Source organism: Rana temporaria, chromosome 9 (genome assembly GCF_905171775.1).
Source record: "Rana temporaria chromosome 9, aRanTem1.1, whole genome shotgun sequence".
Taxonomy (NCBI): Eukaryota; Metazoa; Chordata; class Amphibia; order Anura; family Ranidae; genus Rana; species Rana temporaria.
In genome coordinates this window covers 113,546,959-113,572,081 of record NC_053497.1, presented here as the reverse complement: position 1 = coordinate 113,572,081, position 25,123 = coordinate 113,546,959, and the positions used below count along the sequence as shown (strand labels likewise).

General features: G+C 44.6%; 1 protein-coding gene across 1 annotated transcript in view; it reads right to left on the bottom strand.

Moving 5' to 3' along the window:
• Positions 1-20,314: 20,314 nt before the first annotated feature.
• The window catches only part of SLC2A6 (solute carrier family 2 member 6), a 31,264-nt gene continuing 26,455 nt past the window's right edge, over positions 20,315-25,123 (bottom strand). Inside the window, exons 8-10 of the mRNA XM_040324173.1 lie at positions 23,575-23,745; positions 23,000-23,145; positions 20,315-20,951 (exon numbers count right to left, since the gene is read on the bottom strand). Of these exons, the coding sequence (XP_040180107.1) occupies positions 20,796-20,951; positions 23,000-23,145; positions 23,575-23,745 (473 nt within the window). The 3' untranslated portion in view covers positions 20,315-20,795. The remainder of the gene's footprint in view (positions 20,952-22,999; positions 23,146-23,574; positions 23,746-25,123) is intronic.

Here is a 25,123-nt window from a genome sequence, read left to right as displayed (position 1 = left end):
AAAAGGACGTTTAAAAACTGTACCCAGTTTTACCTGGGTACATCGTTGCACGTTCACGCAATTGTCAGTTAAAGTAACGCAAAAAATGGCCTGGTTATGAAGGGGGGGTAAACCTTCCAGGGCTGAAGTGGTTCCTTCTCTCTTGCCATTGGGAGTGAGTGAAGGATTGGTTCATTTCATACATGTATTTTCCAGCAATTTGAAAATTCTTTATGATGGCTGGGCCATTAAAAGGGCTAATTTTTTTCTTTTTAGGGTAGTCCTATTTAGGCCGGTAACCCTGACTGTGGATTGGGACAGCATCTGGCTATTTTAGGCGCAGTTCCCTACAAGCAGAGTCTCTATAGGAGCTTGGCATATGAGCAGTTCCCATCTTTTAGCGTCTTTGAACAACTGCAGGGCAGAGGAGGACAGTAACCCGGATGGAGGAAGATGATATTTATTTCTGTCCTCAGAGTGGCATAAACGGACATGAAATGTAGCAGGGCAAACACAGAAAAATGCCATCTCTCTCGCTCTTATCACCTGTGGCAGACAGAGATCATTGACCTGCCTCTTTCTTCACTCCTGCTCCATGTCCGTCTCCATTTTTATAGTTTTCGTTTTGAAAGAAAACGTGACGGAGCAGAGGAAGACCTTTATCAAGTTCCAAGCAGAGTTTGAAGGGCTGGTCCACTTGGAACTGGAAATATTTTTTAATGGATGCTGGAGGGTTCAACCACCTTTTTTAATATCCCTCAAGGACTTGGTGATCCCTGGGTGGGTCCTCCTCGGTTCTACATCGCTGCTGTTCCTGCAGCTTTTACATCTTGCTTCTTCTGTTTGGATTTTACGCTACAAAATGGTGGAAGAAAATTGAGCTACTTTCTGTAAAACCACGCATCAAACTCTTTCAAGTAGAGACTATTGGGATATCCACAGCAGAATGGGCTCTTGTGCATAATTAGAATGTTAACATTCGTTTTATTGTAGGTCACTTATATTGTTTACATAATTTTAACTGCTTAAATTACTAGGATATGATAAGGGACATTTTGGGGGAGATTTATCATCTTTGCTGTTTAGCAAGAAGTGCGAAGTAGGAGCAGAATTGTGTTTTATTATCCAGATTCGCTATAGGCTCGCATCTTGTCTCCAAAATTGCCTCTCAGGAATAACAGTGGTCCAATATAAATCTGGCCAGACCAATTCGTACAGCTCTGTGTCTTTTCAAGGATATTTAGTGTTTTTAACTTTAAAAGAAAAAAAAAAGTGGTTGTAAAGCCTCAAGGTTTTTCACCTTAATGCATTCTATGCACAAGTGCAGCCGCTGTCTGCTCATTGGACAGATTAATAGCAGCAGGAGCCATTGGCCCCTTCTGGAGTCCCTTGGTGGCTGTTTCTGGTCCTCCTCCCCGCAATTACTGACAACAGTTATGCGACAGCTCGCATGGTGGTGAGAAATTGCGGGCGCGCTCCCATGATACAGCGAGTGGCCATAGCCGCTCACTGTATCACTCGGCCCCGCGCGTCACTGGATGTGATTGACAGCAGCGCCAGCCAATGGCTGCGCTTCTCTAAATCCATCCGCTCTAGCCAATCAGCGGCCAGGCTGAGCGGCGAAGAGGATCTCGTGCCTGCGCGTGATGTTCGAGTCAGGTAAGTAAAACGGGGGCTCGGGGGGGGGGGGGGGGCGGCATTAACATCAGATGTTTTTTCACCTTTAATGCATAGATTGCATGAAGGTGGAAATTTTTTTTCATTTACAACTCCTTTAAGCATCACTAAAAAAAAAAGCTAAAGAAACTGTAGTTGGATTCAAGACAAAATGCTACTGTTGGCCAGGCTGCTCTCCCCAAACGTTGTGTTTTAAAAGTGGTTGTTAACCTCAGACGTGAAATATGAACAAAGCATATCCCTCTATAGTGTGTACTTGTCTCAATCCAGAGCACTAAGTGTCCTATCTGTCATAGCTGCTTTTGTTCCTTCTGCTATCAGCATGAGTCACTTCTGACAAGTTTTTCTGACACCAAGAGAAAAATGGTGACGGGGAGGGATCTCTAACAGATTGACAGCCTCAGCTCTGTGGATGGGGGTGTGACCCCCCTCCCTCCAATCAGCTCAGAGCTCTCCTCGCTGATGCAACTTCAACTCCCCACCTCCTGCTGTTCAGAGCTCAGCGATGCTGTGTAAAGATTGTTGTAGATAAACGGGTACAACTTATGCAGGGAGGAATTGTTTAATTTGGGAGGCCAGTCACTTCACTGGGAGGGTTTACAACCACTTTAAATGTAGCAAGCTAGAGAATAATGCCCTGACCAATGGCAGTTGGTTTTCTTAAAAACAAAAGGTATCTTGAGATATTTGGCAGGGGTGTCCAGGAATGTTGGTGTAGATTTTTCTTAATTTAAAAGTGAAAATATCCTTCTAAAATATCATACGTATGGAAAATAAGTGTGATAATTATTGTGGCCGTGTATCCTGGAGCACACAGGATCAGACGGGCATAAAGCACATGTGACAACATGAATAAGAGGCAGCAGCCAGTCTCCCCGATGCATTTCAATATTTTATTTTATTCCCCTAGGAGTAATAGTGAGAGATGTTTTAGGAGAACGTTCTTAAATTTTGTCTGTTTTTTTTCTGAGCAAACTGTTTTGTGTATTTATAACTTGAAAAGGATGACCTAAACCGGGGGTCTCCAAACTGCGGCCCGAGGGCCAGATGTGGCCCTTTGCTAGCCTTTATCCGGCCCTTGGGTCACTATTCCTCCCACTGACACCAACAATGCGGCACTATGTCTTTGACCGATATCCCCGCATGGGTGCTCAACCTGTGGCTCTCCAGCTGTTGCGGAACTACAATTCCCATGAGGCATTGCAAGCCGCTGACAGGTACAAGCATGTCTCCCAAAGGCTGAGGCATTATGGGAATTGTAGTTTTGCAAAACAGCTGGGGAGCCACAGGTTGAGCACCCATGCCCTAGGGGATACTATTCCTCCTACTAATTGGGGCACTACTCCTCCTCCTATTGACCACCGACCCTGAGGCCATATATATTTTCACTGATGCCGGGCCTGGGACATTTTTGGCCTCTGCTGCCACAATCCGGCCCTCCTAAAGTCTAAAGGACAATAAACTGGCCCTTTGTTTGAAAATTTTGGAGACCCCTGACCTAAACTAATATTTACTAGGATCAAACCTTGCAGCTGAGTGATGTAACAAGTTCATCAGTGATCACATCCCAAATTTAGGAGCCCGTGCTGGTAAACGGATGTTTGAAAGCAGTTGGGCGTTTTTTTCAGCTGCCCCTGAACTCTCCTCTGTTATCTTATCAGTACATGTACTCAGGGTCGTTTAAAGTTGTTTGAGGCAGTTGAGTTTAGAAGCATTTTATGGAATGCAAAAAAATGCGTTCAGGACGGATGTTTAGAGGCATTTCAAACGCCTGAAACGGCTTGTAAACGTGGTTACCCGCGTTACGTTTGCAGGCGTCTTTAGTGGAGATACATTTTTGACTGTTTTGAAGGTAATTAAAAACATCCATTTTGCCGCGTTTTTTTTTTAACGTCTTGTTACTATCTGTCAAGTTAAATTGTTCAGGAGAGGTTTCACGTCCCGTGTACACTAAGCCTTAATGAATTCTGTACAAATCAAAGCTGAAGTCTAAAACTGGGCACTCTGTGGCACTACAAGTTGTCTCATGATTTTCACAGGTGGCACCATAGAACCGAGCTTCCCTTTGTGGTAATCTGGTCATAAAAGAAGTGATTAGGAGGGTTTGGAAATGAGAAACCTCAACCTTGCAACCTGCTGTCCTGCTATAGGGAAATTTTTAGTTGATACAAGAATGGACAATGGTACCCAATTCAGTTCTTGGACAAATGTTATGCCCCCCCCCCCTTTTTAGCCTTGGCAGAAATATTTTCTTGTTAATGGGGATCCCTAATGGCAACTTTAACCAAAATGATAACTGTCTCTCTGAGTGGAACTTTGCATGGCGCCAACCTTTGTCAAATCTTTATTTCTCTGTGGCACAGTGGGGAATCAATAGGAAGATCCTTTATTCTGCCAGAAGAACGAGTTGTTAAAGCGGTAGTAAAAAAAATTCCCTGCAAAGCAATGTCATAATGTGCTAGTATACATTGCAGACTGGCGCATTATGATAGACTTGCCTTAGAAGCCCTCCAGCCCTGTGATGACGCCGCTGAGACGGCTGACATCTTCCCCCTCCGTCTTCCTTCTGGGTTGGCGGCCTTTGTTTACATGAGGTGTTCATGGGCGCAAAGACGTCACTCCCGCTCCTGCGCGCATGGGCTCTGAATGTCTGACACTGTAAGCCGGACCTTCAGAGTGCATTCGCCGGTGATTTCATCAGCTGCATGTTCTCTGAATAACTCCTAAACTGTGCAAGTTTAGAAAATGTTCACAGTACCTATAATAAGGCTCATCTGTAGGTACAAGGGGTGTAACAGAATTTACTACCACTTTAAAGTGGAACTTTAGTCAGAAAATAAAGCTCTGCTACATCACTTCAAGCTGGCACAGGTAGCTACAAGTAGCTTTGGTAGGTGTAGCTATTGTATGTAAAACAATCCGTGCCTAAACTGTTTAAATCCCCCTGCTCTGCACATGCTCAGTTGCTCTCTATTTTTAGGCACTGGGCTTCAGCAAAACGTCAGCCAGCAGAAACGGTAACAACGCTGGAGGCAATTTACAGCACACACTGATGTTTGTAGCATAACTATTAATGTGGAATGTATGTTCCTTGGTGAATATTTTTTTTTTTATCAAGTTCTTATGGGTAAAGTTTTACTGGAACCAGTCAGAACTTTCACCCCATTACCATGGTAAATCCACTAGAGGGCGCCAGGCACAAGAATACCATTTACTGTGCCTTCTGGTGGATTTATCATAGAAATGCTCCGAGGCAAAGAAATATTGTGAGCTTTCAGCGTGTCGCTATTAAATAGAAATAAAAAAAAAAAACGTTCATCGATTTGGTCGTATTCCTCTTTTTTGTAATTTTTGCAGCACAGGAAATAAAAAACAAACAAATTCAACTGCAAAGGCAACTCCAGTCAAAACCAACCAGCTGCCATCTTATCCGGACAGCATTTAATCCCTAAAAGGGGGGGGGGGGGGGGATTGTGCAAGATTTCCGGTCATTTTACACTCGGGCAACATCCATTTTTGAGCGAATTCTGAGGCTCCCATCACAAACTATCACCCCGCTAGGGACACTTGTAATTGGCCATTTGTTACGTCTTTCCAGATTACTGCAAACAGCTTGAGTCTTTGTTGTATCAGGAAAAAGTGTGTAAATGGCTTATCAGTCAAGATGGCTGCAGCTCTCCAACTTTTTATTGGCTGGTGGACCATTTGACTACACTCATAGGTGTGCCCAGCCTATTCCATTATAGGAAGCTCAAACGCAAATGCCTTTCTTTGCAGCCTTAGCTGCACGGGCCAGTGAAAGAATGGAATGTACTTTCCCGAGCGGCTTCCTGTTCATTCACAAACTGAAGCATAGTAAATGCAGTTTACTATGCTTCAGTTATGAATGGACACAGTGAGTGAGCGTGTTTATTTACAAAAGTAATGTCCCATACACACGAGTGGTTTTCTTGTTGGAAAAAGTCTGATGAGAGCTTTTGGTTGGGAATCCCGACCGTTTGTATGCTCCATCAGACTTTTTCCAACAGGAAAACTGCTGGAAAAAGATAGAGCAGGATCTCTTTTTTTTCCCCGTCAGGAAAAAAACTGATCGGAATTTCCAATCGCGTGTGTACAAATCCCAACGTGCAAAATTGTGACGCATGCTCGGAAGCATATAACTTAATTTTCTCGGCTCGACGTAGTCTTTTAGGTCACCGCGTTCTTGGCAGTCAAAGGTTCACCAAACTTTTGTGTGACCGTGTGTATGCAAGGCAGGCTTGAGCGGAATTCTGTCAGAAAAACCATCAGTTTTTTTCCCGACGGGAAAACCACTCGTGTGTGCGGGGCATCAGGTGCTGGTAAATTACATATTGACTAGCCCTTCCCCCCCACTCTCCATCCTGAAACATTCTCTGCAGCAGCCAGGGGGAGAGGAGGTTGGTCAGCAGCACTTTGGGAAAGCCCGGGCAGTAGGGGAAATTGGCACCACACAGAGAGGTTAGGGTGTGCCCAGGCACACCTGGCACATGCCCACACTACATGGTAGCCTCCACTGTGGCTGGTTGTAAAGCAAGCAACTCTCGATCCTGCTAGTACAGGCTTATTTTCTGGTAAAATATTTGCAGCGATGGTTGATATTCTTCCCAATTTGTTTTAATAAGGCAATGCAGGTACAGGGAATGTGCAATGGGAAGTAAACCACAGCAACCAAAACCATCTCTGAACCCTCATTGGTTTCTCTGGCTTGCAGCACTTTGCATTGCCCTCTCTAAACCAGCCTGATGTGTTGTCTTTTAGGATTATTTGATGCAAATTGTACCAATTTTGTGAACACGAATGTGTTATACTGTGAACTGGAATTGTATATTTATTTATGTAGCATCTTACCAGCACAATTGTTCTTCTCTTGGTAATTTCTAGCAGAGATAACGGGATTTACTAATCGCATTAATAAATACACTATGTTGATACTTTTAAAAATTTCTGTAATTTTAATAACGTAGTAATTTCAGGTACTACAGTAGTCTTCTTCTTAATAGTTACTTAACTTTGAGATTTATTGACTTCCTGTCTATGCAGTGAATAAAGATGATGCCTTTCTACCTCCAAATGTCAGTCTATTGTTTGTCTGTATTTTAGAGGGGCAGCCCCCCACCCCCAAGAATAATAACTTCTACTTGTGTGATTGATGGATCCTAATGGTTTTATTTAGAAAAAAGGAACACAAGGGGGGTCACCAGCTAAGTGCAGCATCAATGGGTTTATTATGATTAAAAAGCATGTAGTAGTCACAGTAAGGGAAACCAAGTCCAATGTTCCAGGAGGTGAGGAGAGCCAATGTGGGATGCAAGGCAGGATTCAATGTGTCGCCTAGCGTGGGCTGGTTTCTAGGAGTTTTGAAACGCATCACCACATTGGTTCCTTTCTCAAACCAATGGCTCGCCTCTTGGCACATTGGACTTGGTTTCCTTACTAACTACACGCTGTTTGCTGTCACAAGCAGCTCTCCCGGTGAACAGCTTCCATCCAATGTGGCATGGCTGTAGATAAGTTCACAATAAACCCATTGATGCTGCATTTAGCTGCTGCCCCCTTGTGTTCCTTTTTTTTTTTTTTGTAACATCAGAGATTTGGTTCTGTCTCAGATGGAGCTGCCTATTGAAGTACCCTTCCTATGGGATTTTTATAAAATTCTTATGAACTACCTATGCTACACAAGCAGGGGTAGAGGCTAACTCATGTGGATGGTGCATTAGCATTTGTTTTGCTCCACTGTTTGTGCAGAGGTTTTATTTAGGCTGATCTCCAATGTCCCTGTAAATAGTTCAATTGGACCATGCTGCCCAAACAAGCTATTTGCAGCACTTGCTGGGCACACATGTATAAACTGTGTGTAGCCTCAGCTACATACAGTATACAAGGCTGTGTCCCTACAGTGAGGTGGGGACTTCCTGTCTCACTCCTGAAACCAAATGAAGTCGGTCCACGCTCCTCTCAGCCATTCACAGGAATCTTTGTATTGTAATAATAAATACACTGCTTTCCCAATTGGCTGAAGCGGAAAGATGGACAGAGGACATAACAATTTCTGACTCCGCCAATCAGAGGAAGCTTTGTATTCATTCATAGAATACAAAGCTTCCTGTGAATGATTAAACAGTGCTCAGACTGACTCTGGGAGCAGGACAGGAAGTCCCTGACTTACTGTCAGAACACAGCACTGTGTACCATATGTAGCTGAGGCTGCATACAGTTAATACAGTGCGCCCAGCAAGCACACCTGTTAGTGCAGTAAATAGTTTGGGCAAGCATTTGCAGGCTTAAGGCTCGGTTCACACCTAAGACAGCATTGATTTCTCTCTAAGTTTGGTTTTGTTGCACTTTTCTCTTCTACCACTAGGTGGCCGGATACTTGGTGGTACTAGATATGAGATGGGCAACCCAAGGTAAGATTATTGGTATGTGGGGTATCTCAGCCAATGCGCGGGGGTTTTCTTGAATACATTGGCCTGCTAGGAGAGTCTATATATTTGTGTGGAGTCAGGTGATTAGTAATATGTGCCACCTGGATAGCTGTCTGGGTGGACATGTGTCATATTGCCCGGGCTGCTAGGCCAGAGATTGGGCCTATCCCAGGGGCATCTGGCTCGGCCGTGGATCACACCGGAATACTGTGTGTGCCTGTTCTCCATTTCAGGGGCGACTCGGGGCCATATCTTTGCTTGAATTCAGCCCTGAAATGGAGCCAAAGACGCACGACCGTACCGAAGAGATGTAAACTGGCTTCATAGAGAGCCGGTCATAATCTCCTACCATGCAAAGTGGATGCGGAAATTCGCATAGGTGTGAATCCAGTCTTAAAGGGACATTGAGCATGAAGATCAACTTTAAACCACGTGACCATATAAAGTGCATTGAAAAGGGTATTCATACCCCTTTGAAATGTTTCACATTTTGTTATGTTACATCTAAAAACATAAATGTATTTTATGTGATAGACCAATGGAAAGTGACACATGTAAAGTTGAAGGAGAATTATAAATAAATATTTGAAAAGTGTGACAGTGTAACTGCACCGAAAGGTGGTTCTACAAAGTATTGACTCAGGGGGGCTGAATACAAATGCATGCCACACTTTTCACATATTTAAATCATTTTCCTTCCACTTCCCAATTATGTGCCACTTTGTGTTGGTCTATGTGGCATAAAATCCCGGCAAAATACATTTATGTTTTTTTTTTCACCAAATAATTTTATTGAGTATTTCAACAGTACAAGTTATTCAGGATGAAGTAATACATACGATAATAAGTAATTAACTAGCAAAAACAAGTTGTGTAAAATAGGAAATAAGAATATAATCTAGCAGTGAGAGCATTTATACACTTTTCTTAAAAAACATATTCTTGTAAACATCGTTTCAAAACCATAATAACAAGATGTTGCAACTATACTGTGTTAAAGCCTTAGGGAGCGGAAGGAGGTCCCCCCCATCCCACCCACCCCGTAAAGGGAACAATCTGTGGGTGACATAAGGGGGAAGATATGGTAAGTGGAAAGGCAACATAAGCATAACTTCGGGGCAGATTTCACGTACTTAGTGCTTCCCTAGCCCTGTAACATTAATTCCTCTTTAGCCCAAAGAGGATAATATAGGAAAATGGTGGAAGGAAAACAAGGGATAGGTGGGAAAATATGTGGTCAGGTCAACAAGCAATCCCTGTCTCTGTTGTCGATAAAGAGTCTATATGATTGGGAACACGTGATTGTGATAGGGAGTCTATATAGTGCAACCAGCTTGCCCAGGTGTGTCTATATTTTTCGTGTGAATCTTTAGCTTGGTGGATAAGTCTTTCCATTTCTTCTGTTTTGTTTACCCGTGTGTGCCAGTCTTCAATTGTCGGGGGAGTTCTAGATCTCCAGTACAGAGGGATACATTGTGTGGCTGCGTTCACTAAATGAAGCGCCAGAGAATGCTGATACTGTGATTTCGCTATGGGAGTGTGGTGTAGTAAAAATTGTGCTGGTGAAAGGGCTATCGGCAGAGTGGTAACTTGGACTATACGTTCATGTACTGTTGTCCAGAATTGGGTCAATGAAGGACAATCCCACCAGATGTGCAAGAGCGAGCCATCCGCTCCGTCACATCTCCAACAGTTTGGGGATACTGTCGGGTAGATTTTATGCAGCTTGTCGGGTGTCCGGTACCATCTAGTGCCTATTTTATACCTATTTTCTTGAGCTGTGACGCTGATAGAGCCCTTGTGTGTGTATTCCCAAATGAGTTTCCAATCATCGTCAGATAAAGTCAGGGTAAGGTCGGTGTCCCAGGCAGTTCGGGTATTAGGGTCGAGAATTCCCTCCTGGGATAACAGGGAGTATAGAACAGATATCAGATGGCGCTTTGGCTCCCTGGCTGCACATAGTTGTTCTAGGGGTGTTAGATCTCTACCCCACGTCGATTGCGATTGGGCAGTACTAAAAAAGTGTTTAAATTGAAGATATTTAAAGACTGATATGGAAATGTGTGGAAGCTTAGTGATCAAATTCGGATAGTCTAGTAAATTGCCATTGTGGAAAAAATGGTGTGCACGGAGTGTCCGGAGAGCCGGATCAGATACTGGGTGCTTATAAGTGATGTCGGGAAGAAAGTCTGGACTATGTGATAGAGGTGTCAGCGGGCCTGGAGAAGGGATCAGTTTAAGGGTTTTACATGCAGCTTTAAAGTTCAGTAATGTAGGGCCAATCAACGGGTGGTCTAGGCAATTTTTGGGTATAGAACGAGAGTCTATCCAGGGCAGATGGGAAATTTGAGGCAAGCATTTTCTATTTCGACCCACTCCTTATTAGACCTATGGAGGTGCCAATCAACGAGTCTCGTGAGAAGGCAAGCTTTGTGATAAATGGATATATCAGGAATGCCCAAACCGCCATTACACTTTGGTTGGATCAATTTGGACCAGCTCAATCTCGGAATTCGGCCTGCCCAAAGAAAAGTCCTACAATGTCTTTTAAATGTGTTAAAAAAGGTCTGTGGTAGCCTAATGGGGACTGCTTGAAGGAGATAAAGAATCCGTGGGAGAACGTTCATTTTGAGGACTGCTGCCCTGCCAAACCACGATATTCTACCCTTATTCCAATCCGCCATGTCTGTCTTTATGGACATCAGGGCAGGTAAAAAATTTAATTCGTATAGTTTCTTTAGGTTTTTCGGGATTTTAATACCTAAGTATGTGATGTGTTCTGTCTCCCATTTAAAGGGAAAGTTTTTTTTACAAAGATCTACTACTGGGGCCGGCAAGGTGACGTTTAGTGCTATTGATTTATCAAAGTTGATTTGGAGATTAGACAGTGAGTTAAATAATTTGAAGTCCAATAAGAGGTTGGGGATCGAGGTAATCGGGTCCGAGAGGAACATCAACACATCATCCGCATATGCGGCGATCTTGTACTGCTTCCCCCGGATTTAGACCCCCCTGATGGCATCGTTTGCGCGTAATCTTCTGAGAAGAGGTTCCATTAAGAGGATAAAAATGAGGGGGGAAAGAGGACAACCCTGGCGAGTTCCATTGGCTATGGAAAAGGCATTCGATAGGTGGCCATTGACTCTGATCCGGGCCGAAGGGCTAGAATATAGCGTCAGGATCATTTGGACAAGACGGACTGGTAGACCTACCCTATACAGTACCGCTGACATGTAATCCCAGGCCACTATCGAATGCCTTCTCAGCATCTAGGGACAGCAAAAATCCCGCTTTTTTAGAGGATGTTAGCCAATGGTGCACATTGAGAGCTTTGGTGGTATTGTCCCTGGCTTCTCTACCAGGGACGAACCCCACTTGGTCGGTCGAAATTAGTTTGGGGATCAATGGAAGTAGACGGTTAGTTATTATTTTGGCGTAGAGTTTAATATCCACATTTAATAGTGAAATTGGGCGGTAGTTGGAAACGCGAGTAACGTCTTTACCTGGTTTGGGGATAAGAGAAATGTGTGCCTCCAGAAGGTCTTTGTTATAGGAAGGAGAGTCAGCGATGGCATTAAAAGTTGTCGGGAAGTTTGGTAACAATAGGTCGGAAAAAGCTTTGTAATAGCTCACCGGCAGGCCATCCGGACCTGGGCTTTTTCCAGGTTTGAGTTGCCTCAGAGCTTGGGTGGCTTCTTCCAGAGTGATTGGAGAACCCAAATCTGAAATGTCTCCGGGTGAGGAATAAGAGGGGCAATAATCAGTTAGAGATTCTTCAATCATGGTCTTTCTATTAGGAGTTGTATGTATAGGCGTTGGTGATTGTAAGTTGTATAGGCCAGATAGGTATTGTAAGAACTGTTCCGCAATTCCATTATTGGTTACAATGGAATTACCGGAAGATGATGTAATCGCATTAATGGTATAAGAGGCTTTTTTCTTTTGTAAAGCGGCCGCCAGAAGTTTACCCGACTTATTACCATGTTCGTAGAAAAGTTTATTGGTGAGGGTATATTTACGCGTAAGCCTTTTCCTAATTTCCCCAAGGAGTTCCTCCCTTGCTTTCAGTAAGTCATCATGTACCTGATCCGCTAGCGTGCGTTTGTGTGTATGTTCTAAGGCTTTGATCCTGTCAGACAGCTCCACAATACGCGCTTTCCGTAGTTTGGCCCTTTTGGCCATTAGGGAGATAAACGATCCCCTAACTACACATTTGTGCGCAGCCCACACCAGTGGTGAGGGGGTGTCCTCCCTTGTGTTTTCTCTAAAATAATCAGAAAGGACTTTTGAAATATTCGTGATGTTGGTTTTGTCTAGTAGGATGGAGTCGTCCAATCTCCAAATGGGTGATCTAGACCGGTGAGAAGGGATTGAGAGTGTTATCGTTATCGGATGATGATCGGACATTAGCATGGGGTCGATGGTAGCCTCAACCAATGCGGTAAGGTCAGCTTGTGAAAGGAAGAAATGGTCGATCCGTGAGTACTTTTTATGTAAGGGCGAGAAGTAGGTGAAGTCTTTTACATTGGGGTGTAAAGTGCGCCAGGTATCGTGAAGGGTCAATGTGGCTAGGCTGGACTTGATTGCCCTTAGAGCATTAAATTTTATACAAGAGGATCCATTGGATGTATCTAGGGCCGGCTGTAGTGGGACATTAAAGTCCCCACCCAGGATAAGAGTGCCTCTTTGGAAGGCCGTTAATTGGTATGTTACAGAGCGAAAAAAGGACACTTGTTTTGTGTTTGGGGCGTATATGTTGGCAATTGTGTAAGTCAAGTTGTGTAGAGAGCCACGGAGAAAAATGAACCTGCCGTGAGGGTCTCTTTGGATTTCTGTGACCTGAAAGGGACAACGCCGGGAGATTAGGACCGATACTCCTTTTGATTTCGCTGTGTTGTTAGGGGCGTGGTAGACCACAGGGAAGTTTCTGTCGGTGAGCTTGGGAATTCCGTCAGAACGGAAATGAGTTTCTTGAAGAAGTGCTATATGTATTTTTTCTTTCCATAATGTGTATAGCAAACGTGAACGCTTTTCAGGGGTATTCAAACCGCGGGTATTTAAGGAGTACAATTTGACCCGATCTAAAGTTCCTCCTGTCACATCCGTAGATGAGGGGTACGAAGCGGGATTCATTCTTGTGGTATAGGAGAATTTTTTGGGAGGGGGGGAAGAATAGGTAGGAAGGGTCTGGGTGGGATAGGGATTTAAGCGGTATCAGAGGGAGCCAAAGTTTTATAAAGAGGGCTAGTAGTGGGGGTCTAAGACCCTACACTTATAATAACCGATTAAGTGGTGGAATACACTTCACCCACTTCCTATATACAAGGAGTAATCGGAGTAGTACAGTGAGCACCCGGCCTCCACTCCCCCCAGGGAGCCTAGAAGCACCGGCGCACCACTGTTGTGGGGTTAACCAGAACCAAGACAACGAAATGGAACGACACCAGGATACTTAATGATACGTTTTCAAAAATGAAATGTGACTGGAGGTAACAAAGGATAGAATATTTCCATGCCACCTCGGAGCAGAATCAGGCCGAGAGAAGGCAGATATTGAGATTGAAAATTAAAATAATTTTGAGTGCAAATTTTACTAAAGAGTGCAGTGCACAAAGTACCAATAATCAGAGTACCTGTTTAGGGATCTCTCAGAGTGAGTCTGTCGGGGGGCGACTATAGTGGGCAATCTTTACCAACTCCTAAATAGGTGTGGATGCACCATCTCTGAATATTTTACACAGAATGACAATACGCCCCCCTCCCTGTCTGGGCATCAACCCGGGGTTCCTAATCATCCCCCTATTGGGGGACACAGTGGCGATCAAAGTGAATGTTGAACATGTCTAATAAGTACCCCTTACCTATAACACAAACCGTGTTTAATCGCATAAGTAATTATCTGTGGGAAGTGTCTGTTCCCTGAAACCGTCTTTATGGCGTAGCCACGCCAGTGGGTATTTGTTTTCCTTGTGCCGAGTTCCTGTGTACCTGATGGGAGTGGGAACTGATGTGTGTCGTGTTGATCTCCCCTGACTATTCCCATCAGTTGACGGAGGTAAAAGAAACGGGTAAGATGACTTCAAAAGATGTTGAAAGAAAATTTTGCTTTACTCATCTGTCCAGGAATAACATTACTGTTGGCATGTTGTACCCTTTTTTCTGGAGCTCTGCCTTGTGGCCATAGAGGATTAAAGTCGCAAGGTAACTGGCATGCGTTAAACTTGTGCAGCAATGTGGTAACTGGTAGTATAGGCCAATTAATGTGACTGTTCCAGTAAGGTATAAACTCTATTTAAACCGATCAAACATGACCATAATACAGTCTATAGTAGAAGGAACAGGGTCGGGCAGTTCTCTTAACGTTTTGTGGCCAAATAAAACAAAAAACAAACGGTAATCATTAAACAGGCCAAATGGGTTATGCTGTAGACACTAGAACTCTTGTTGGTAGGAAATAGGCACTTACTCTCGATTATCTATTCTGGCCCTTCGGGCATCCGGAGGGGTCAACTGTTCTTGGTCCCTTCTTGTTCCACGTAAACCTTGGGGGTGCCTTGAGGTAGAGGGGGATCTCCTCCTACGGAAACTTGTCGTTTGGGTTTCCATGGGTGTCTCGGGCGGTTTGCCCCATCTACCTACCGAGCGACGGTAAGGTGCATACCAATCTGGTACTGAAATTGGCGGTAGGCCGAGCGTCTCGCAAAATTTGGGCAGGTCTTCCGGCACTCTCAGTGAGGCCTTGGTGGGATGCTGCCAAGCAAAAAGGAAATTTCCATTTGTACCTGATTCCTCTCGATATTAGGGCTTCCAAAAGTGGTTTGAGGTCACGCCTGTGTTGGAGAGTGATCCCTGAGAGATCTTGGTACAACTGAACTGGAGTATCTCCGCAGCAAAGCCTTTGACCCCTTGCTCGGCGCAGTATCTCCTCTTTTAGCTTAAAGTCAATTAAGCAGCAGATTATGTCCCTCGGGGGATCTGTGTCTTTTCCCCGGGGACGAAGAGCTCGGTGGATCCTCTCAAAGTTAATAGCAGATTGACGGGGCTTCTCAAGTATAGAATTGAACAGGGCAGTAATTTCACTTTGGACTTGTTCTCCTTCAACTGTTTCAGGTAACCCCCTCACACGCAGGTTTCGGCGGCGGCCTCTATTGTCCAGGTCTTCTAACTGACGGTTCACTTCCCTCAGCTGGAGGGTATGGTCGTCAATTTTCCTTGTTGATTTCTGGAGAACCGTGTCATGTTTATCCATTGTCTGTTCGGTGCGGGTGACCCTGTCGGAGAGAGAGCGTAGGTCAATGCGGAGCTCAGCGATGGCCGCCGAGAGGGTATCTTTAATATCTGCAGCCACGGCTTTCAGGTCCATGATGTTAAGGTGTGGTCTTGTGGTGGGCTCTGAGTCCGCCTGGCTTCTTCCCAATGGCGGGGGAGACACTGCGTCTGGTGCGCTAAGCACTATATCAGCGTGGTCCTGTGAGGTCGCGTGTGCTGAGTCTTGAGGGGGACCCCGGCGTGTCTGCGCCATGATTCCTCGGGAAGTGCGGAACAATTCCGGGACGTTCTGGCTTTGTGCCCCGATGTTTTCACGCGGGGAACGGGATCGGGAGCCAGAAGAGCTTCGGGAAGCTGTCCCCATGCTATCCAGGCTATCAAGCAGAATAATGTCCGTGTCAGGCGATTATACTCCCCTGGGCAGTCGGGGGTTTTCTAAATTGCAGGGTCTCTTAACAGTAGGCTGCGGAGGGATGAAATATTGACAGGGAGGAAGAGCAGCCAGAGGTGCAGTATGTTATCCCTGGGTGGACCAATATGGCCGCCGACCTGAGGGATCTAGTCAGGTTCACGGCCCTTCCCGCAGTACGTACCGGGTGTTGCTAGTAGCTGTAGTGTCCCCCGACCATCCGGTTGCCGTTGAAGGAGGTGGTGGAACGTTTGGGTGTCAGGGGGAGCAGTAATGGGAGCGGGACCAATATGGCCGCCGACATGCGCTGCTGGCTGGATTCGCGGCCCTTTAGACCAGAAATACCGGGCGCTGAACACCCTGGCGGTGTCCCCGGGACCCTCGGTCACTGTTCCAGGGGGTGATGGAGTGATGAGGAGTAGAGGGGAACGAGTGGAGCCGCCGAGAACCGTCGCCACGAGAACCAAGATGGCCGCCGCTCCACGACTAGGCCGAAGCCGCGGCCTTTCCTAGGGCACTTCCCCCGGTTTGGAGCTTCTGTTCTCGGCGGTCTCGGGCGGCGATTTTTGGGTTCGGTGATGCCCAGGCTGTGTGTAGGATGGTTGTGCCCAGGTAGTGAGACGCTTTGCAGTATAAATTGAGGCTGTTATCTGCCGCAAAAGCCACTGTGTTTTCCTGAGGTGACAGGAGTGTTCAGATTAGGCGTCCATCATCCCTGCCGGCTTGGCCACGCCCCTACATTTATGTTTTTGGCTGTAACGTGACAAAAGGTGGAAAATTCCAAGGGGTATGAATACTTTTTCAAGGCACTGTATCTCTTGGGAGATCGATTCGTGAGATCTCTGCGCTGAGTTTCTGAGTCTATATCCTGACTGTGACCATTAAAGCGGGGGTTCACCCAAAAAAAAAAAAATTTTAAATTACATTTAGCAGAGCCAGCATACTAAGGACATTACATTTCGGGAGGTAATTATTTTTTCTCGGTACATACCTTTATATCTTGATGTTGTCCAGGGCTTCCGATGACTCCGGGACTAGGCATTCCTATTCTTCCGTTCGATGATTAACGTCTTGTGAAACAGGTGACCTGTTGCACAACGCGCGTCACCAGATGTCGGGAAATAGCCGAGCTGCGAGTCGGCACTATACGGCGCCTGCGCAGTCAGCTCTACACGGTGGGCGCAGGCGCCGTATAGTGCCGAATCTTAGCTCGGCTATTTCCGGAAATCTGGTGACGTGCGTTGTGCGACAGGGGACCTGTTTCACAAGCCGTCAACCATCGAACGGAAGGATAGGAATGTCCAGTCCCGGAGTCATCAGAACGCGGAAGCCCTGGACAAAATCCGGATATAAAAGTAAGTACAGAGAAAAAAAAAAAAAAACTGCCGATTTGAAATGTCCTTACTATTGTACTATTAAATGTAAAACAATCGTTTTTAGGGTAAAGTTCCACTTTAAGTGGGATTTTTTGTTTATTTATATTAAAGGGTCACTAAAGGAAAAAATTTTTTTAGCTGAAATGACTGTTTACAGGGCATAGAGACATAATAGTTAACTGATTCCTTTTAAAAATGATTAAAAATTGATAAAAAAACAATCATATAATGTGCCTGCAGTGTAGTTTCGTTTTTGCTGTTGTTTGCTGGTTCTCTGATGTACAGAGAGCCACTAGAGGGCAGTCAGCCAATAGAGAGCAGTGATACTTTGTCTAAAACTCCTCAGCACCAATCCAGTTTAGTTTTACACACAGTAATCACACAGCTCCTTGATTAGTGACCACCGTGAGAAATCTCCCAGTACTGTGGTTATCAGGAAACAGGCAACCAGGAAGTGTCCAAAACAGAGAGGATTTACAGCAACATCAAAGCAAAAACGAACAATGAGGACATGAAACCAGGACTGCAGCAAGGTAAAGGAAGCTATTTAGCTAAAAAAAAAAATTCCTTTAGTGACCCTTTAAGTGGAATGAACAGAAGGATGGGGGGCACCCAAAATTCCAAGGTGGACAGAGTTTTGGATTTAAGCATCATGTTGGAATATTAAAGACCTATATGAAACTGGGGCTGAGTCAGACCCACCCAGGTTTAACCTTGAACTAAAAAAAAAAATCACTTTTTTGATGGATGGACTGTTTAAGGCTCGGTTCACACCTATGCAAATTGGTTGCGGCTTACACCGCATCCAATTCGCATTACATTTTAAAATACATTTATTTTAATGAGGCTGGTTCACATATGTGCGATGCATTCCCTAAAAAACATGTGCATTTTCTAGGAATTGCATGTCTGCATATCATCTTCTATGGGAACGCATCTGATTCGCAGATGTGTTCCATTCTGAACAGGAATTCTCTCTCACTGCTCACTACACTTCCCCCCCCCCTCCCCTCTCCCAGGTTAGCTAATCTGCAGCTACAAAGCAGATGAACCGCTGAACAGCTCCGTTTTCTCTTCGCAGAGTAAACAGAGCTGGAATTCGCACCGCACAAGTGTGAACCCAGCCTAAGTCATGGGAGCTCAACCCGTGTCCCATGAGGTATTGCTGCAGACAATAAGAAAGCATGACTCCCATAGGCAGAGGCATGATGGGAGTTGTAGTTCTGCAACAGCTGGAGGGCCACAGGTTGAGCACCCATGGTTTAAGTGGTATTAAGAAGAGCCAGCGTACAAGCTGCCATATGTCTGCTGCTGTTATTATGAATAAAGGCAACCTTATGATTGCTTTGGCCCAGAGCCTCTTTTCCATTTATATGGAAATGAGTCCTAGGTCTGCAGGATTGTAAAAACAACTACAAATGCAATTATTATGGATCCAATCTGACTTCATACCATTTTGGCCTTCCCAACTGCTTCTCTGGTAGGTATTAAATAAATGTAATGTACTTTGCACCTTACCGTTAACCACTTAAGGACCGCCTCCTGCACATTTACGTTGGCGGAATGGCACGGCTGGGCACAATTACGTACATGTACGTCCTCTTTCAGTGCCCAGCCGTGGGCTCGCGCCCGCGACCCGGTCCGAAGCTCCGCGGCCGCAGGACTCGCGGACACAGCTTCCCCATTCTTCACTGTGGCGCTGTCATTGATCGTGTGTTCCCTAATATAGGGAAACACGATCAATGCTGTCACACATCCAGCCCCGCCCCCCTACAGTTAGAAACACAGATGAGGTCACACTTAACCCCTTCAGTGCCCCCTAGTGGTTAACTCCCAAACTACAATTGTCATTTTCACAGTAAACAATGCATTTTTTGCTGTGAAAATGACAATGGTTCCAAAAATGTGTCAAAATTGTCCGATGTGTCCGCCATAATGTCGCAGTCATGAAAAAAAATCGCTGATCACCGCGTAGTAGTAAAAAAAAAAAAAAATAATAAAAATGCAATAAAACTATCCCCTATTTTGAAAACGCTATACATTTTGCGCAAACCAATCGATAAACGCTTATTGCGATTTTTTTTTTTACCAAAAATATGTAGAATAATACGTATCGGCCTAAACTGAGGAAAAATATTTTTTTATATATTTTTGGGGGATATTTATTATAGCAAAAAGTAAAAAATATAGATTTTTTTTTTTTTTAAATTGTCGCTCTATTTTTGTTTATAGCGCAAAAAATGAAAACCGCAGAGGTGATCAAATACCACCAAAGGAAAGCTCTATTTGTGGGGAAAAAAGGACGCCAATTTTGTTTGGGAGCCACGTCGCACGACCGCGCAATTGTCAGTTAAAGCGACGCAGTGCCGAATCGCAAAAACTGGCCGGGTCCTTTACCTGCCGAAAGGTCCGGGTCTTAAGTGGTTAATGTTTAAATAGCTAATAAAACTGGACTTCAGAGAAATGTCTACGTGCATATAATGAAAATGTTTCACTTGATTTCTAATTCTGTTCAGCCAGTCTTATGGGGAAGGCACAGCTATGTCCCTTGACACAAGACATAAAAGCAAATCTCCCCCGTGGGGACACAGACTACAAGAACGGTCATCTAATCCTTCCCCCATTCCATCCAAAACTAAGAAAAAAAACCTTGGAGTGCTGGTTTAAGCATTGTTCCACAGAGAAGGCATTTGCTGAGGAATGGTATTACATTTCTCAATTCTTACTGTGTCTCACCTATTTCTTTGACTATAACAAGTAAAGCAGAACAAGTCTGGATGGAGAGCCAAGGAAATGTGTGTTTGCCAACATCCTGTACACGTAGTGTCGTAGGTCAGTGCAGGCTTCCCACAAACAAATGGCGTAAGAGGTGAGCACACAAACACTTCCAGTAATAGCCACACTATCCTGAAGTTTTACTTTGAGTTAAAGTGAACCTGTCAACTTCTGACTTGACTAACAAATGCCTAGCGCCTAATGCACTCTTTAGTCAGTGTATGTGATCTCTGCCAATAGGAAGAGAGTTCAGTGCAGACCCGGCCATTCAGCAGCAACTCTCCTCCCCTTTGGCACAATCCACACGCAGTGTTGGTCCTGCGACTTTTCCTGCAGGAGGAAAGAGTTTAGACTAGAGGATTAAAAAAAAAAGGAGATGTATCTGACATCGCAATTATTTTAATTACTTAAATGTAAGTGACTGATACATTTAGGAAAACACACGTCTTGTAACTAATTTACAATGTATACATTGTTTACAGTAAATAGCTATTTATCCATGTCTGTTATGCTTTTTGGAAGCACTTTTGGGTGTCAGAACTTAATTTCCAGAATCTTACGCTCTATCCAGTGCCTGTGTACCACAAACACATCAGACTGTCCCACATACTATGACCACAAAGCAACACAGTAGTGGAATCTTAATTTAATCTCCAGTGCATGGACCTTTGCACCTGAAATATAGTGCACAGTGGTGGATCAATGTTTTAGTCTCAGAGGTGCCTTAGTGTACATTCAGACTCATTGAAGACCTAGAATTGTGTTTTTGAACCGGTCTCTTTGGCACACATCCAGTTTTGGGAGCTCCAAGCTACTGGTTAATTTTCACAACAGTCTTTCCACGCATTAGAAGGCCTTCCTTGACTATCTCATAAAAGAACGTCGACCTGATTGGAAATAGCATTCGATCTGCTCCAGTGTCCGCCCTTTGGTTTCCGGCACAGCAAAGTAGGTGAAGATGAGGCAGCAAATACAGATAAAGGTGAAGAAGAAGAAAGGGGTCTCCAGCTGGAAAGCGCTCTGAAAAGATAAAGAAATGTGTTCAACTTTTATATGTGAGATGAGAGGAAATCCACCATCTTTTAAGTTGGGGTCTCTCAACTTATTAATCAAAGTGCCAATTTATTGTCCTTTAGGGGGGCTGGACTATAGTCAGCGTGAGTAGAACATTTCCTGACATCATTGGCAGGGCCGGACTTACCATTGGGCTTGACTGGGCTCAAGCCCATGGGCCCCGTCCAATAGGGGGGCCCCTTTAAAAAAAAACCCTGACGGCAACCCCCCCCCCTTTTTTTTTTATGAAGAAATTTACATTTTTTTTATATATATATATTTTTTTTATTAAAGTGGAGTTCCAACCACAATTAGCATTTTTTAAATGTATGTCCTTTCATCCTGCATTTTTATAATATAAATCCGGTCACTTACTATTTTACAATCTGCCGCCGATCCGCATAGATATTCAAAAAAGATAGTTTATAAAACAAATGTCTACACCGTTGGCATTTTGCTTGTGGGCATTGTGAAGCCTACAAGCATTTACTTCCTGGAAGTCTTGGATGGGGAATGATAATTGGACAGCGCACTGCATCCTGGGAAATGATGACACACATTTCCCAGGAGCATTAGAGGGAGATGATGTCAGAATCATAGGTGATTTCAAAGGCAGATTTCGTAGGACCGCATAGCAACAGGCATTTCCAGATGAGTAAAAAAATGTTTTGTTTTGTTTTTTTTACTTTTTTAGGTCTAATGAGCACAATAATGAAAAAAAAATTGGTATGGAAACTCCACTTTAAAGGGCTCAGAGGTCCCCAGGGCCCCATGTGGCAAACCCCCCCCCCCCCTTTTTTTATTTATTTTTATAAATGTTTATTTTTGTTTATATTTTTTTATTTTTTATTAAGAGGCCCCAGGGCCCCGGATGGCAACCTCCCTTTTTTATAAATGTTTATTTATTTTTCATTAAAGGGCCCAGAGGTTTATTTTTTCTTTTTATTAAAGGGCCCAGAGGTCCCCAGGGCCCCGGATGGCTACCCCCTTTTTTTTTTATATACATATTTTTCTTTATTTCTTCTTTTTTTTTTTTTTAAGGCCCCCCCCCACTTCTCAATTTGCGGCAGGCCCCCCCGCTTCTCAATTTCAGGCGGCAGCACCCCCCCCCCCCCCGGTTCTCTGCTCCAGGGGGCCCATGCCTTAAGCTGTGTAAGGGCCCCCAAAAATCCTGATGGCGGCCCTGTGCATACCTCCCAACACGCATGGATTCTGCGGGACTTTCCCGCACAGACAGCTTCTTCCCGCAGTCCCGCTAAAGGGTTAATTTTCCCACACTGCAAGAGGAGGCAGCACGGAAGCAGGAGGAACCGGAGCGGTGTGTGGAGGACTGTGGCTGCTGAAGGGAAGAAAGCCAACAGCCGGGCTAATGACAGTCTGTGGCCCCGGCTGTCGGCACAGGTGAGAAGCACTCCCCTTTCGCTCAACAACTGCAAAACCCCCCCAGGAGGAACCGGAGCGGTGTGTGGATGTCTGCTGAAGGGAAGAGAGCCGACACATTCCGTGCACAGGTGAGAGGCACCCCCCCCCCCCCGCTCAACAACATTAATGCGCCCCCCCGCTCAACAACTTCAATTCGCCCCCCCCGCTCAACAACTATGATCCCCCCTCCCTCGCTCAACATCTTCGACCCCCCCAATTCTCGGCTCCAGGGGGCTCCTTCAACACTCAAGCCCAGGGGCCCCCACCACCCTAAGTCCTGCCCTGATCATTGGGAGTTAATAGTTTCTCAGAATTGGTTTTAATAGGAAGAATAGTGCCACTTTGTTGGTTTTAGCAGGAGGAATGGTGACCCATTGATGATGTCCATGGGAGAAGAGTGCCCCATTAATGGTGTCAGTGGGAGGACTAGTGTCCCAAGAGCTGGAAATAAGCAAGCAACGGGCTGCATTTGGCCCCCCAGGCCACAGTTTGGAGACCACTGGTTTAGAAGAATGGTAACAATTACAATCTGTATGTAAATAATAGCAGCTTTATCATATAACAATATAGAAAGACAATGATCAAGTGCTTACCACAACAGGGAGGAAAGCCTCAGTAAGAACAAAGCCGGTGATCCAGCTGACCACCACACATAGACCAGATGCCATTCCGCGAGCTTTTAGCGGCAGAATCTCAGCCATCAGGAGCCAGGTGATTGGACCCCAGCCAAAGGCATAACCTGAAGAGGAGACAGAGTGCACTCAGTTATTTACTATGACAGAACCAGCACAGATACTAAGAGTTATGTCTAGCATACTGAACAAGAGAAGAGCTACTGTGCCGCGTCCACACATTCAAAATAAGAAGCATTACAGAAAACTATACCTTGCCTACAGAACATGAGAAATAGTACCTAGCAGAATTCATACATACAGAATAATAATGAATGGTGCTGTTGTTATTACATACAGAATAAGAGCAGATGCTAAGAATTTTACCCGGCATACAGAACAAGAGAAGTGGTACTGTGCAGCGTCCACACATTCAAATGTGCAGCAGTAAATGGATTCATATCACAGTATGGTGATTATATCATCACAAACACAGACTATGAATGCTTTCTATGCAACGCATATGACATAATGAAGGATACTGTATTTACACCTACCTAAAACATACAACATGATGCATAGAAGGGGGATAACAGTTAGATAGTCTGGCGCTACATGAGGCCCAGGCCCAATCAGTGTCGTATTGAAGGTTGTGGAATTGTGTTTTGCGTCGACTGTGAAATGAACGTAGAGGCCCATTGCCAGGGAGGCGACCATCATCAAAGAGCCTAAAGGATATAAAAGGAGAGAGATGAAGGTAATCTTTTATGTGGTAAACATTTGTAACTGTATTACCTTTACATGGCTTGATATGTTTATTTCTGTGGTTACAACTGTTGTCTGTGAGCATTCAGCTGTTACATTTGGTGACAATTCTTTTTTTTTGTCTCTAAGAAGTGAAAGTTTTTTTGCTTTTGCTCACATTTATTGGAGAACTGGCACTTTTGGTGCTTATCACTGACAATGGCACCCACTGGTAAACGTGAACCTGCAATTTGCTCTGCATGACAGATTATCTGCTGTGGATTTTTAGCATTTGTTGAACCAATAAAGTTTGTACCTATTACCAATCCACTTCCAGATAACATTGCGGCATAATGCACACTGGCTTAAAAATCGCTGCTTCTACAGGAGTTTTGGGTTCTGCCTGTAGAAGCAGCTAACGTTGTCCTATGTGTCCATGCACAGTAGGACGATTAGAGGCATTTTTTGAGCTCAACAATTAGAGGCAGGAAAAAATAAACCTACTCGTTTCTGACTGGGGCTTTCTGGCAGAAAAAATGCAAAACTCTCCTAAACTCACCACAAAAAACACTTTATATGAGCCTTTTTTTCTGCCAAGGGAACTGGAGTTTTTTTAAGCCCAGTGTGCATGGAGCCAGTCAAGAATACACGTTGATTGCCCGAGCTTTAATAGTCTCACTGATGAATAAAATCTGCAGAGAAAATGTATTTCTTTCAACTGAATATTGAGCTGACAAATTAAAAAAACGACAAGACTCTACACAACAACCTGAGTTAACTACAAATTTATTGAGCAATAATGGTCCTGAAAAAATTGAAGCATATAGAACCCCTAATAACCCCCTGACCTCCTAAAATTCCCAAATAAAAACCCCATATGACCCCACCCTGACTGGGACCAAAAGACCACCCTTGCAATAAAAATGGAAGAACAAGCGATGTGGAATGCAGTCTCCGTAGGGAGGCAAGCCTACCCTCCCATAAGCAGCGCCTCCTCACAAAACACAGATATAAGGGCCCTAATCCACCCAACCAAGGATCAGTTCACAGCAGCCAAGTTGGCTGGGATTGTCCCTTGCTCCACTGGGTGCAGTGCTTCATACGTCCATTGTGGCTTTAAGGTGGAGTACCGCACTCAGTAGGAACGAGGGCAACTCATGATCCTTGGTTGGGTGGTTTAGGGCCCTTACATCTGTGTTTTGTGAGGAGGCGCTGCTTAGGGGAGGGAGGGCTCAGCTCTCTACGGGGACTGCATTCAACATCCCTTGTTCTTCCATTTTTATTGAGAGGGTGGTCTTTTGGTCCCAGTCAGGGTGGAATCATATGGGGTTTTGAGGAGGTCAGGGGGTTATTAGGGGTTCT